The sequence below is a fragment of the Trachypithecus francoisi genome, unplaced genomic scaffold, assembly GCF_009764315.1.
Source record: "Trachypithecus francoisi isolate TF-2019V2 unplaced genomic scaffold, Tfra_2.0 Lachesis_group3, whole genome shotgun sequence".
NCBI classification, from domain to species: domain Eukaryota; kingdom Metazoa; phylum Chordata; class Mammalia; order Primates; family Cercopithecidae; genus Trachypithecus; species Trachypithecus francoisi.
In genome coordinates this window covers 116,691,741-116,707,655 of record NW_022681468.1, presented here as the reverse complement: position 1 = coordinate 116,707,655, position 15,915 = coordinate 116,691,741, and the positions used below count along the sequence as shown (strand labels likewise).

General features: G+C 39.7%; 1 protein-coding gene and 1 pseudogene across 2 annotated transcripts in view; one reads left to right on the top strand and one right to left on the bottom strand.

Moving 5' to 3' along the window:
- Nucleotides 1–15,915, top strand: part of ARIH1 (ariadne RBR E3 ubiquitin protein ligase 1) — a 117,014-nt gene that overhangs the window by 43,986 nt on the left and 57,113 nt on the right. Inside the window, exon 2 of the mRNA XM_033189470.1 lies at nucleotides 614–681. Coding sequence (XP_033045361.1) covers nucleotides 614–681 — 68 coding nt within the window. The remainder of the gene's footprint in view (nucleotides 1–613; nucleotides 682–15,915) is intronic.
- Nucleotides 12,532–14,258, bottom strand: LOC117070399 (annotated as a pseudogene). The gene has a single exon (XR_004431904.1). The product of XR_004431904.1 is annotated as a heterogeneous nuclear ribonucleoprotein A1-like (transcript).

The window sequence follows — 15,915 nt, the reverse complement described above, 5'->3', positions numbered from 1 at the left end:
AAAGTTTACCTTGTAAACTACTATGTGGTACAGTATTTTTAAATTTTGCTTAAATATCTGTGAAGTATCCTTCTAACTTCAAAGTGATTTGAACGCATTTGAACTATTCAGTGCATAAGGTATTTAAATGATTTTTTTTTTTTTTTAAGAGACTGGGTCTAACTATGTTGCCCAGGCTGGACTCGAACTCTGGGGCCTGAGATCCTCCTGCCTCAGCCTCCCAAGTGGCTAGGACTATAGGCGCATGCGATCGTGTCTGAGTGTTGGAAATTTTCTTTTAAAAATTTTCTTGATTACATTTAGTGTGCTGATTTGGCGGTCTGTTGAAATTATTTTTTTTTGCGATTAAGACAGCGCCTAACTTACTTTCTGTTTAATTTCTTTTTGGCTTATTTTGAATCCTAAAGAAACGTGACATAGTAGTGTGGCAGACTATGTTTTAATAGTCTTGATCTTATCATTAATATATATTTCCTTAGAGGAATAAAGAAATACCCTAGGGATGGAAATTTGGGTAGAGTATTATGGAAATTTAACTTCAACCTAGGAGTTCACTAAATGTCAATGGAAGTGTTATTACCTTAAAATGACTTTTTTTCCCCTCCTTCTTTAGAATCCAGCAACTATCACAAGAATACTCCTTAGCCACTTCAATTGGGATAAAGAGAAGCTAATGGAAAGGTAAGGAACTATATTGTTGGCTTTGTGCTTAGAAATAACACAGAAAGCCTGTTGAACCGAATTTATAAGAATCAAGTAAGGGAATTGATTAACGTGTGCGACTAGTGACTGCTTTAATTTCTTGTATTCCCCTTTTGTAAAGTTTGCAGTAAATTTAATGTTAGGGAATCCAGGCTTAATATTTCTTTTTATTTGGGAGTATGTGTGTTTGGGGGTGGTGCTTCAGTATCTTCTGCATATATCTTCTTGGGTACCAAGAACTAAAAGCAGGTAGAGAAAAAAAGCACCTGATAAAATTCTTGGAGTACATGAATAAGATCCTCCTTTAATTACTTAAAAAGATTTCTCGCTCAGCTGGGCGTGGTAGTTCACGCCTGTAATCCTAGCCTTTGGGAGTCTGAGGAGGGCGGATAATGAGGTCAAGAGATTGAGACCACCCTGGCCAACATGCTGAAACCCGTCTCTACTAAAAATACAAAAATTAGCTGGATGTGGTGGTGTGTGCCTGTAGTTCCAGCTACTCAGGAGGGTGAGGCAGGAGAATCACTAGAACCTGGGAGGCAGAGGTTGTAGTGAGCAGAGATCGCGCTGCTATACTCCAGCCTGGCAACAGAGCGAGACTCCATCTCAAAAAAAAAAAAAAAAACGAAAAACCTATGTCAGGCACATTAGTAACATTTATTCAGTAGAAACAAAATTGAAAAGTTGCTTAGGCTTTTTGGGCCACCAGACCAGGTGCTTGGACTAGTTCTCTGGTTTTGGGGCAGGATTCTGTTCCATTGGGTTTTAAAAAATACTTTCTTTCTGAAAATCTTCATAGTTCTAAAAGAGAAGAAATTAGTGGGACTGGAGAATGACTGTATTAATGTCATTCTTAATCTTGTTCTACTCTTTAGATTGGAAATTTGGGACACTTGTTAATGGTGATAGGTTGACAACTTATATTTATTTCATTATCAATTCTAAATTTAATAAAATATTAAAACTAGTTGTTGAGAACTGAGAACCTATATATTATATAAATAAATGGAAAGTATTTCTCATTTGATTTTCAAATTCAGAGAGTACTTTATAAAACATATTAATATCCCATTTCATACACCTTGCATCTATTAAATTACGTTGTAAATAATCTATTATTACTATTAAATTACAATTTAATAGTAACAATAATATCAATTTTTGAGCCCTCTATCAAGCATTTTATTTTATCCTCCTGATAGCTTTATGAGGCTAGAAACTATTATCCCCATTTAATGTGGAAACTAAGGTTGGAAGCTTCAATTTTTTATCTAAGTTTTGTACACAAGGTGTTAGCACTCAAACACAGGTTTGTTGGACTTCAAAACTTAGGTCTTAAACACATGCTGTAGGCCGGGCGTGGTGGCTCACGCTTGTAATCCAAGCCCTTTGGGAGGCCGAGGTGGGTGGATCACAAGTTCAAGAGATTGAGACCATCCTGGCAACATGGTGAAACCCTGTGTCTACTAAAAATACAAAAATTACCTGGGCATGGTGGTGCATTCCTGTAATCCCAGCTGCTTGGGAGGCTGAGGCAGGAGAATTGCCTGAACCCGGGAGGCAGAGGTTACAGTGAGCCGAAATTGCGCCACTGCATTCCAGCCTGGCAACAGAGCGAGGCTCCATCTCAAAACAAAACAAACACATACTGTATAAAGCTTTCCCATGGTTCATGAAGGATAATGTGTTCAACTAATTTGATGTTTCTTTTTATGCATTCTGACCATATTTTTTTTTTTTGTTTTCTTTTGTTTTTTTTTTTTGAGATGGAATTTTGCTCTTGTTGCCCAGGCTGAAGTGCAATGCCGTGACCTCGTCTCACCGCAACCTCTACCTCCTGGGTTTAAGTGATTCTCCTGCCTCAGCCTCCCAAATGGCTGGGATTACAGGCGCCCTCCACCACGTCTGGCTAATTTTTGTATTTTTATTAGAAATGGGGTTTCTCCGTGTTGGTCAGGCTGGTCTCGAACTCCCAACCTCAGGTGATCTGCCCACCTCAGCCTCCCAAAGTGCTGGGATTACAGGTGTGAGCCACTGCGCCCAGCCCTGACCATATTTTTTTGACGTCAGTGGTGTTTCTTAATTTTGGTAACATTTACTTTCAGGTTTTTTTTATTTTATGACACCTCTATTAGGAGAAAGAGTGTGGGGAAAAGAAAGAGAGATCAGCCTGTTACTGTGTCTATATAGAAAGAAGTAGACATAAGAGACTCCATTTGGTTCTGTATTTGAGATGCTGTTAATCTGTGACCCTACCCCCAACCTTGTCCTTGCAAGAGAAATGTGCTGTGGTGACTCAAGGCTTAATGGATATTGGGCTGTGCAGGATGTGTCTTTGTTAAACAAGTACCTGAAGACAGCTTGCTGGCTAAAAATCCTGCCCGTCCCTGGGCAATGGAACATCTCGGTGTAAAACCCATTGTGTGCTTTGTTTACTGAGCAAGGAGAAAACCGCCTTTAGGAATAAGGTGGGACTTGCTGGAGCAATGCTGCTTAAAGGTTTATGGAGATGTTTGCATATGCATCTCAAGGCACAGCGTTTTCCTTTAAACTTATTCATGTCACAGAGATCTTCATCTATATGTCTTACTGCTGATTTTCCCCCTAAAACGATCCTATTGTCCAGCCACTCCCTTATCTTTAAGATGGGAAACATAATTATCAATAAATACTGAGGGAACTCAGAGACCCAGGCCGGCGTGGGTCCTCTGTAAGCTGAGCGCCGGTCCCCTGGGCCCCGCTTTTCTTTCTCTATACTTTGTCTCTGTGTCTTATTTCTTTCCTAAAGTCTCTCGTTCCACCTAACGAGAAACACCCACAAGTGTGGAGGGGCAGGCCACCCCTTCAAAAGAGATTTTATCGTTTACTTCTGAAATGCTAATGAATTAACACTGATTTACCCAAGTTTCTCTCATGTTAATGTATCTCCAAGACATTCTGAATTTTGTCTTACAACATTGCTGAAAATATTTTTCCATTAAATATTGTACTTAATATTTATGTACTATTGTACTTAATGTAGTAAATTTTGTACTTAATATGGGAAGTGTAGCTTCTGCTCAGTTTTTCTGGGAACCTTAAACCGCTCTAAAAAAACAGGTGGTAAGTGTGAATTTAAAATTAAAAGGAGGTTTCTGGGAAACTTCTGAGTATGTGAATGTTTCACTTTCTCCTTGTAGTTTCTGTAGATAAGCTATTGGTATGTAAAAGATTTAATTCAGTCTTTAAACAGTGTCTTTAAAATCAATATGCAATATCTTTTTGTCTCATTTAATGATTTTCACATTATATTTAGTGTTGTCTGCTATTAGCACTGCTACACTTTTTTTTTAAAGCATTTGACTGATGTATCTTTTCCATTTTTTAAATATTCAACCTTTCTGGGTTATTTGGTTTTAGGAGTATCTTTTGTAAGTACTATGTAGGTGATGTTTAAGAGAATCTGAATGAAAAAACTATTATCTTTTAATAGCCGAGATTAACATATTCATGTTTTATAATTAATGTTTAGATTAAATTACTGTCATTTTAAGTTATGCTTTATATTTATTATGTTTTCTGCTCGCTTATTCTGTTGGCTTCATCAGATTTTCCTTTTTCTCGAATAATTTCAGAGTTATATATGTATTCTATTTCAGTTTTTCTAGTCACTTTTACAATTTGTACGTGCATACTTAAAACTATATAAAAGTTTATAATAATATTTACTTGAAGTTTTAATCCATCCTCTGTATAAGACAAAAACTGTAGCATAAATTTTTTCTTTGTCCTTTCCTTTTCCTTATCACCTTGATAAGTTGATGTTTGATTTTTTTTTTTTTCTTTTCTTTTTGAGACAGGGTCTCACTTTGTCACCCAGGCTGGAGTGCAGTGGTGAGATCATGGCTCACTACAGTCTTGACCCCTTGGGTTCAAGCAATCTTTCCATTTCAGCAACCCCAGTAGCTGGGACCACAGACACGCACAACCATACCTAGCTAGTTTTTGTATTTTTTGTAGAGATAGGGTTTCACCATGTTGCCCAGGCTGGTCTCAAACTCCTGGACCCAAGCAATTCTTTCACCATGACCTCCCAAAACGCTGGACTTACAGACATGAGCCACTGTGCCCAGTCGATATTTGAATTTTTTATTCGATTGTAAGCGTTTTTACTATCTATGTATTTAATACCCCTCCTCCCCTTTTCTGGCTAACTCGCTTTTTGCATACCACTATTTTTTTTGTAAATACTCTGTTTTTCCTCTAGAATATATCCTGTAATATAAATTGTTTCATATGTGACAAACTTTGAGTCCTATAAGAGAAACTTTTAATATACTGAAACTTACTGTAATATTTCTGGATGTGAATTTTGAAAACATAAACAGTTGGGCCCTTTAAGTCTGACAATTCATATTTTTGGTTTTGGAAATTCTTAGCTGTTACTTGTTAGCATATCTTTTCTCCATTCTCTTGATGCATTCTGGAATTCCTGGATCCATGTTGAAACTTCTGGATCTCTTTCCATGTCTTCTAACTTTTTTTTTTTAAGATGGAGTCTTGCCTCTGTCATCCAGGCTGGAGTGTGTGCAAGTGGTGCCATCTCGGCTCACTGCAACCTCTGCCTTGTGAGTTCAAGGGATCCTCCTGCCTTAGCCTCCTGAGTAGCTGGGATTATAGGCGGCCACCACCACGCCCGGCTAATGTTTGTATTTTCAGTAGTGAGGGGATTTGACCATGTTGGCCAGGCTGGTCTCAAACGCCTGACCTCAGGTGATCTACCCCTCTCCACCTCCCAAAGTGCTGGGGTTATAGGCGTGCATCATTGCACCCAGCATGTCTTCTAACTTTCTAAAAAATAACTTCTGTATTCATCTCCCCACCCCCAACCCTTGGGCAAGTGCCAGTGACTGTATTCCTCTTTGTTTTTGACTTTGTTCTGTGAAAATTCCTCAGTTTATCTTGCTTTTCTTCCTGCATCCATTCTGCTTTGTAGCCGTACTGAATTGTTTATTCAACAGTGTCCATCTTACTCCTTTTAATAACTTTATTCTTGTTTTGTGGGTATAATTTTTGCTTTATCTCTCTGTTTATTCTTACATTAAAATAATTAGAATTAAATAATGAGAATACAAATATGAGATGTGGCTGAAATTTACAGTCTTAAGGGTTTTTATTAGAAAAAGAAAATGAGGTAAAAAACTGGGCTGTGCACCATGGCTCACACCTGTAATCCCAGCACATTGTGAGGCCAGGGCAGGCGGCTCACATGAGGCCAGGAGTTTGAGACCAGCCTGGCCTACGTGGTGAAACCCCATCTTTACTAAAAACACAAAAGGTAGCCAGGCATGGTGATGGACACCTGTTATTCCAGCTATGCGGGAGGTGGAAGCTGAGGCATGAGAATGGCTTAAATCCGGGAAGCGGAGGTTGCGGTGAGCTGAGATTGTGCCATTGCACTCTAGCCTGGGCAACAGAGTGAGACTCTGTCTCAAAAAAAAAAAGAAAAATAGAAACAAGAATGAGGTAAAAAAAAAAAAAAAGACCAAGTCTTTGAAACAGGAAGTTAGAAAAATAAACCCGAAGAAAGTAGAAAAGGTATTTAAGATAAAATTATGTATTAATGAACTAGAGAGCAACAACAACAAAAAAAGATAAAGATCTTTGACATGAATTTTCTGGAAGAGAAGTGACAGACTGGGAGAAAATATTTGCAAAAGATACATGTAACAAAGGACTGTTGTCCGAAATATACAAAGAACTCTTAAACTCAACAGTAAGGAAACAGTCTGATTAAAAAATGGGCCAAAGAGCTTAACAGGCAACTCACCAAAGAAGTTATACGGATTGCAAATAAATAAAAGATGCTCCATGTCCTAGGGGAAATGCAAATTAAAACAACATTGAGATACCAGTACATACCTATTAGAAATGGCCAGAATCAAAATACTGAGTACCAAATGTGGACTAGGATGTGGAACAGTAGGAACTCTCATTCATTTCTCATGGGAATGCAAAATGTTACAGCCACAAAATGGAAGACAGTGTGGCAGATTCTTACAAGACAAGATGTACTCTTACTATGTAACTCAGCAATCAACACTTCTTTATAATTATCCTAATGAGTTGAAGACTGTCCACACAAAAACCTGCACATGGATGTTCATAGCAGCTTTTTATTCATAATTGCCAAAACTTGGAAGCAACCAAGTTGTCTATTTCAGTAGATGAAAGGATTAGTAAACTGTGGTACGTCCAGAAGTGTGGTATTATTCTGTGCTAATGAAATGAGCTGTCAAACCATGAAAAACCGTGGAGGGACTTTAAATGCGTATTATTAAATGAAATAAGCCAATCTGCAATGGCTGTATACTGTATGATTCCACCTATGTGACACTCTGGAAAAGGCAAAACTATGAAGACAATGAAAAGATCAGTGGTATGTGGCGATTCCTCAAGGATCTAGAACTAGAAATACCATTTGACCCAGCCATCCCATTACTGCGGATATACCCAAAGGATTGTAAGTCATGCTGCTATAAAGACACATGCACACGTATGTTTATTGTGGCACTATTCACAATAGCAAAGACTTGGAATCAACCCAGATGTCCATCAGTGACAGACTGGATTAAGAAAATGTTGCACATATACACCATGGAATACTATGCAGCCATAAAAAAGGATGAGTTCATGTCCTTTGTAGGGACACAGATGCAGCTGGAAACCATCTTTCTCAGCAAACTGTCACAAGAACAGAAAACCAAATACCGCATGTTCTCACTCAATAGGTGGGAATTGAACAGTGAGATCACTTGGACACAGGAAGGGGAACATCACACACCGAGGCCTATTGTAGGGAGGTGGTAGCAGGGAGGGATAGCATTAGGAGATATACCTAATGTAAATGACGAGTTAATGGGTGCAGCACACCAACATGCCACATGTATACATATGTAACAAACCTGCACGTTGTGCACATGTACCCTAGAACTTAAAGTATTAAAAAAAAAAAAAAAAGATCAGTGATTGCCAGGGGTTAGTGAAGAGGGAGGGACGAACAGTCAACAGCACAGTTTTTTTTTTTTGCGGGGGGCGAGGGCGTGGGGGATGGCTAAACTATTTTGTATGATACTGTAATGGTAGATACATATCATTATGCATTTGTCCTGACCCATAGAATGTACAACATCAAATATGAACCCTCATGTAAACTATAGACTTCGGGTAACAATGGTGTGTCAATGTAGGTTCATCGAATATACCACTCTGTGGGGGGTGTTGATAGGGAGGCTATGTGTATGTGTTGGGGCAGGGTTTTATGGAAGCTGTAACTTCTGTGCATGTTTGCTGTGAACCTTAAACTGCTCTAAAAAAAATAAAGTTGTTTTTTTTTTTTTCTTTTAAAGGGGGAAATAAACCATTGGCAGATGTGTTGGGGGAGGGGGAGAAGACACAATATTGAGAATAATAAGGCATAATTAAAGGGAGGAAAAATACTGTGTACTACTTTTACATACTTTTGTGTGTTTTTTTTGAGATGGAGGCTTACTTTGTTGCCCAGGCTGGAGTGCAATGGTGCAATCTCCGCTCATTGCAACCTCTGCCTCCCGGTTTAAGTGATTCTCTCACCTCAGCCTCCCGAGTAGCTTGGATTACAGGTGTGCGCCACCATGCCTAGCTAATTTTTGTATTTTTTTTTGGTAGAGATGGGGTTTTGCCATGTTGGCCAGGCTGGTCTGGAACTCTGACCTAAAGTGATCCACCCATCTTGGCCTTCCAAAGTGCTGTGTGAGCCACTGCACCGGCCCATGCTGGCCCACTTTTACATACATTTGAAAGCTTAGAAATGGAAATTACCTAAGTTGTCGCTCAAAAAGAAGTAGAAAAATAGAGTAAACCAATAGAAAAATATGGTGAATATAGTAAAAGATTCCACTCCTTCCCCAAAAAGTACTGGATGATTTTATGGGTAAGTTCTGTCTAATATATGTTCAAGGAACTGCCAGTTCCTGTAGAAAATTATCTCCAAACATCGAAAATGGTAGGACATCAATAATTCATGTTAGTCAGCTCAGAATAACCCGGTTCCAAAATTTGACAAAGACAGTATGAGAAAATGATACTTATGAACATAGCTGTTGAATTTGTAAATAAAATAATACTTAATTGAATCAATGACTCTTAGTAGGATTTTTTTTTTTTTTTTTTTTTGAGACAGGGTCTTACTCTGTCACCCAGGCTGGAGTGCAGTGGCGTGATCTTGGCTCACTGCAGCCTCCATCTCCCAGGTTCAAATGATTCTCCCACCTTAGCCTCCCAAGTGTCTGGAACTACAGGCGCGTGCCACCCTATCTGGCTAGTTTTTTTCTTTATTTTTAGTGGAGATGGGGTTTCACCATGTTGACCAGGCTGGTCTCAAACTCCTGACCTCAAGTGATCTGCCCGCCTCAGCCTCCCAAAGTGCTGGGATTATAGGCATGAGCCGCCAGTGCCTGGCCAATTTAGTAGGATTTCTCCTAAGAAAGCAAGAAAAGATCATCACCAGGGGAAAATTTTTTGTTTATAACATTTACAACATTGACAGATTAATGAAGATAAACCAAAGGATATTCATAATAAATGTCAGTTGAGCATTTTGATAAAAGTATGCGTTAACTCATGATTTAGTGAAAACTAAATTCTTAGCAAACTGAGAAAGTGATTTCTCAGATTGATTAAAGGTATCAACTGAAATCTACAATAAAATTATACTTAATGTTGAAGCATCAGAAGCATGCTCGTTTTAATCAAACAGGGATTATGACTGTCACCACCATTTGAATGTACTGGAGGTTCTGATAAATAACGTAATACATGGAAAATTAAATAAGTGACATAAAAACTAGAAAGGAAGATAAATTATATGTAAAGTATATAATCTAGGAAACCCAGAAGAATTGACAGATAAACTATTAAAGTGATTGCCCATTAAAATCACCCGAGAAGTGCAAACAATCACAGTGCCCAGTCCCTTTCCATTACTTCCTCCTTCAGTTCCTTTGGAAAATGAAAAGAAACATGGAATGTAAGTAGTCGTAGCTTCAGTGACCTCTGTGTTCCTCCACATTCTTTTTTTTTTTCTTCTTCTCAATTTTATTGTAGAAGCAGGGTCTCACTATGTTGTCCAGGCTGATCTCAAACTCCTAGACACAAGCGATCCTCTCACCTCAGCCCCACAGAGTGCTGGGATTACAGGTGTGAGCCTCCACATTCAGTCTCTGCATTGTTTGCATATAAAAATTGAGGTTACCCATATGGTAATCCTGTAGGTATTTAGTGTCCTAGGAATCATAAGAAAAGGTAGGCAATATACCTACCTTTAGTCTACATACAGCCCATAAGGTTTGTAATGTAGTATTTGGATAACAGTGAATGTATTGAAGTATCATTTATACTTATTTCGATATATTTAAAGATAAATCTTATTCTAGTTAAAATTGTGAAATATTTAAAAATTTTCCTTTGTCATTTCCATATGCCAGACATATGACTTTTTTTTTTTTATTTTATTCATTAGTAAGCCATGGTCCCTGCCCTGGAGTGAGGAGGAGCTCATGGTCCCCTGAGGGCATAGAGGTATAAATAGATCCTTGCCAGTTATTCTTCTTATTTGCCCCATTCCTCTTAGTCTGTAGGTTAAACAAATTTGTACTGACCCTAAAAATGAATGTGGTTTATTCTTTTTAAATTTTGGGGCAGGTACAGTGGTTCAGCCCTGTAATTCTAGTGACTCAGGAGGCTTAGGTGGGAGGATCACTTGGAGTTCCAGACCAGCCTGGGCAACACAGTGAGACTCGCCTTTAAAAAGAAGTAGGAAACTTAGCTGGGCATGGTAGTGTGTGCCTGCAGTGCTGCCTACCAGGGAGGCCAAGGTGGGAGTCTCACTTCAGTGCAAAGTTTGAGACTGCAGTGAACGCTGATCTTACCACTGCACTCCAGCCTGGGCGACAGAGGAAGACCCTGACTCTTAAACAATTAAATAAGATAAATTTTGGGCAAAGTTCGGAGCTGGTGGAGAAAGGACACCTTTAACTTTATGGTCTTTCTTTTATCCATTATAGCAGTTTTCCAGACCACTGCCATTTTCTTTCTTTTCTAGTCTAATGCTTTTTTTTTTTTTTTTTTTAAATCTCTGCAGATTAATTTCTCTTTGTTTTACAAACTAAATAGAATTTTCTGTAATTACTAATTTCTTTCCATGCCTCTCCAGGTAAAGCAATGCAGAAAGTCAGAAATACAGCAACAACTGTTATCTGTCAAATCTTCCATCTAGTTTTGATACTACGATGATTTTTGTGGGATATTGCTTCCATTATTTCATCTGTCATATCTTGAACCTTTTCCTCCTTTCCTGGTATATCAGTCAGGATTTTTCATTATAAACAAACTTTAAGAGGTTAAAAGTGAAATAGACATTAAAGATTGAGAATCTTAGGTGTGAAGGCTGTGCAGTCAGGAAAATGCCGAAATCACAATGTCAAACTATTTTAGCGCAGGCACTGTTGCTGCTGCCATTGGACACAGGTATCACTGCTGATAACATCAATATTGGGCATATGACACCAAAACTAATACCTCTGCAACCTCTGAAAGCTGGATATCTCCTTAACTCCTTTGATAGATTACCTCATTGAACCTTCTTTGAGTACTAAGTTTTTGATAAACTGTTTGTCTCCCTGCTCCTGCCTGGGAGGAATTCTCTCAGCTGAAGAAATGGGAAAGTGAATTGTGACCTCTGTCTACCTTGCTAGCTTCTTTTATCTCCGTATCCTTGTGTCTGTTCTCATATTACACTTTAGTAGTACAAAACTTTTGTGATAGTCACCAAATTCATTTTTCTGCTGCCTCAGCTTTGCAAATGTGTTTTGACCCGGGGCTTCTGTTTACTGTGCAGCTCTAGGGAGCATCTTTGGAATTGAACTGTCATTGGCCCAGGCCTTACTTGCCTTTCTTACTGTCTTTTTTCCTAATTTTCCTTCAAAACTCAAGTTAACCTTTTCTTCTGAGACAGCTTTTCTTATTTCTCAAGATCTACCTGCTTTGCACTGTATTGTTTATTTGATTTAGTATTTTACCACTTCTATTTGAGGTTCTTTGTGTAAAAACTATCCTACTTATCTTGTATTCCTACACATAATGCAGTTCCTAATATATAGCCATTGGTTACTAAGTATTTTAATTAAATCCAGCCATTTATAGGTTTTCTTTTCTATAATAGAATTTTATTGACATTATGACATGAATGTAAATCAGATTTCATTTTGGGAGCTTTTAGAAATGCAGCATCAAGAGTGGAGCTCCTTTAAGGTTGGTATCTTTCTTGCAGCTCAGATTTCTTGTAGATCTACATTCAAAAACTTATTTCAGTTGGTAGTATGGTAATATATAAGGTAAATGCTAATGAATTAACTGTTGTGTTTGAGGTGGGATGAAATATAGGTGGTTGAAAACTTAACCACCTATAAAACTTAAATTATACCTGGACGGGTATAATTAAAGAATCCTGAAGAAGGATTTCAGTCTTTCCTGGACTCTGTTACAAATAGCTTTTCACTTTTCATTCTGAAGCATTAACACCCATTTAATGGATAGGTACTAGTGTTAACACTTGGATATGATTATAACATGGAACTTGTGGTAGCCACATTATTAATAATATATAATTTCATAATTAGCCTCTGGGATGGTGAAAGTAAATTTGGTTTTTCAGAAACCTTGACTTTTTGATGATGTTTATCACTGTTCTACAATATAGTGAAATTTTTCCAGTTTATTTTTTTTTATTTTTTATTTTTTATTTTTTTTTTCCAAGAGAATTAAATCGTTTATTGATTACACATGATAATGGATGATACACAAGCTTCATTCCCATCTATAATTTTATCTGGTACCATTATTCAATTTAGATATATTGCATAGGATGTGCCAACAATCACTTTTATAACCAGTAATTCCATGATTTTGCTTGGGTAATCCCTTTTAATGGTGAACTTTAGGTCACAACAGTAACTATCAGTTCAACTACACCAAGGTTTCCGAAGACAATGGCTTCTCCACCCAAGCAGGTTGTATATAAATTCCAAATAGAACCTGGCATCACCCTGAAGGAATTCTAACTTCACACTGTTGGGGAAATTTACCAAGATGGCTTCAGAGTAGACTAACTTTACACAGCACATTAAAAAAAAGACATTTATTCAGCGTCACGATCAGACTATTACATTTAGCAATCAACAGCATGGGTGCAAAAAAAAAAAATCTACATTAAAACCCTTTGTTGGAATGCTTTACACTTTCCACAGAACAGAAACTAAAATAACCTGTTATACAATTAGTCACAAATACAGTCCTCGAGTTTTTTGCCCATACACATGAGTATTGTCTAAAACATGTCTTCTTTGTAGCAGCTAGGCCCTGCCACCACTGTGCTTGGCTGAGTTCACAAATCTGTTGTAACCTGTAGCTTCCCTGTCACTTCTCTGGCTCTCCTCTCCTGCTAAGCTTTGTTTCCTAATTAAAATCTTCTGCCACTGCCATAGCTACTGCTGCTGCTGGAACCGCCATAGCCACCTTGGTTTCGTGGTTTTGCAAAGTATTGGCCTCCACCGCCATAGGGGCCAGAGCTTCTGCCTCCAAAATTTCCTCCCTTCATGGGTCCAAAATTTGAAGACTGATTGTTGTAATTGCCAAAATCATTGTAGCTTCCACCACCTCCAAAATTGCTTCCATCATTACCAAATCCATTATAGCCATCCCCACTGCCACCATATCCACCACCACCACGGCTGCCACCAAAGCCACCACGACCACTGAAGTTTCCTCCACGACCGAAGTTGTCATTCGCACCGAAACCACCTCCACGACCACCACCAAAGTTTCCAGAACCGCTTCGACCTCTTTGGCTGGATGAAGCACTAGCCATCTCTTGCTTTGACAGGGCTTTCCTAACTTCACAGTTGTGGCCATTCACAGTATGGTATTTCTGAATGACAGTCTTATCCACGGAGTCATGGTCGTCGAAGGTTACAAAGGCAAAGCCCCTTTTCTTGCCACTGCCTCGGTCAGTCATGATTTCAATCACTTCGATTTTCCCATACTGCTCAAAATAATCTCTTAGGTGATGTTCTTCAGTGTCTTCTTTAATGCCACCAACAAATATCTTTTTCACAGTTAAGTGGGCACCTGGTCTTTGAGAATCTTCTCTTGAGACAGCTCTCTTTGGTTCCACAACTCTTCCGTCCACCTTGTGTGGCCTCGCATTCATAGCTGCATCCACCTCCTCCACAGTGGCATATGTGACAAACCCAAAGCCCCTGGAACGCTTGGTGTTTGGATCTCTCATTACCACACAGTCCGTGAGCGTTCCCCATTGCTCACAATGGCTCCTCAGGCTCTCATCGGTTGTTTCAAAGCTCAACCCTCCAATGAAGAGCTTCCTCAGCTGTTCGGGCTCTTTAGGAGACTCTGACTTAGACATGACGGCAGGGAGAAGAGACTTTAACGATGCTTCTTCGGCGGCGTCCACGGGCAGAAAGGACCAGTTTATTTTTTATTATTATTATTTTTTGAGACGGAGTCTCGCTCTGTCACCCAGGCTGGAGTGCAGTGGCCGGATCTCAGCTCACTGCAAGCCCCGCCTCCCGGGTTTACGCCATTCTCCTGCCTCAGCCTCCTGAGTAGCTGGGACTACAGGCGCCAGCCACCTCGCCCGGCTAGCTTTTTGTATTTTTTAGTAGAGACGGGGTTTCACCGTGTTAGCCAGGATGATCTCGAACTCCTGACCTCGTGATCCGCCCGTCTCGGCCTCCCAAAGTGCTGGGATTACAGGCTTGAGCCACCGCGCCCGGCCTAATTTTTCCAGTTTAAACAATCCAGGGCCGGGCACAGTGGCTCACGCCTGTGATCCCAGAACTTTAGCTGACTGTGGCAGGAAGATTGCTTGAGCTTAGGAGTTGGAGACTAGCCTGGACAACGTAGGGAGACCCCCATCTCTACAAAAAAATAAATTAGCTGGGTGTGGTGGTGCACACCTATAGTCCAGGAGTCTGAGGCAGGAGGATTGCTGGAGCCCAGGAGGGTGGAGGTGTGATTTGTGATCATGTCACTGCACTCCAGCCTGAGTGACCAAGTGAGACCCTGTCTCAGAAAAAAAACAAAAAACAATTCATATATGATTGAGGAGAGTAGTGAAGGGCAAGAGGCAAATGTACGGCTGGGCGCGGTGGCTCACGCCTGTAATCCCAACACTTTGGGAGGCTGAGGCGGGCGGATCATGAGGTCAGGAGATCAAGACCATCCTGGCTAACACGGTGAAACCCCGTCTCTACTAAAAATAGAAAAAAACAGCCAGGTGTGGTGGTGGGTGCCTGTAGTCCCAGCTACTCGGGAGGCTGAGGCAGGAGAATGGCGTGACCCCAGGAGGTGGAGCTTGCAGTGAGCTGAGATCGCACCACCACATTCCAGCCTGGGCGACAGAGCGAGACTCTGTCTCAAAAAAAAAAAAAGGAAATGTACTATCTCATTATAGTATAGTGGTTAAGAACTATCTCACCTAGACTGGAGTGCAGTGGCGTGATCACAGCCGACTGCATCCTCAAACTCCTGGGCTCAAGCTGATCCTCTTGCCTCAGCCTCCCTAGTGGGTAGGACTGTGCACCACAACACCTAGCAAATTTTTTGTAGAGGTGGGACCTTACTTTGTTAACCACACTGGTGTGGAACTCCTGGACTAAAGCAGTCTCCTTTCTTGGCCTGAGCCACTGTACCCTGCCAAGAATTTTTAAAATACCAGCTATGTTTAAGACATTGAGCAGGAGCTTGGTGATGAGTTACACACAACAGTGTATCATACAATAGACCCCCATGGTATGTAGAGATAAGTTTTTATGGCTCCATGGTACTTAGAGATAAATTTTTAATTTTGACTTAGGTGGGAAAGGATTTAGTAATGAGGTGTGGCATTTGATTGGACAAGGAAGGGCAGGAGTGATATGGGAACCTGGATATTTAAGGTTCAGAAAAAAAACCAAGTGGGGCATAAAGTTTAAGGAATATATGTTGAACAGTTATGAGATTGAATGTCTGGAGTATGTGAAGAATAGAGGGGAAATGGTTGGAAATGTTTAATGCACATTATAAGGGCTTTGAATTTTAAGTAAGTGAATTTGGAATTTTTCTGTTTATTGAGAAGCC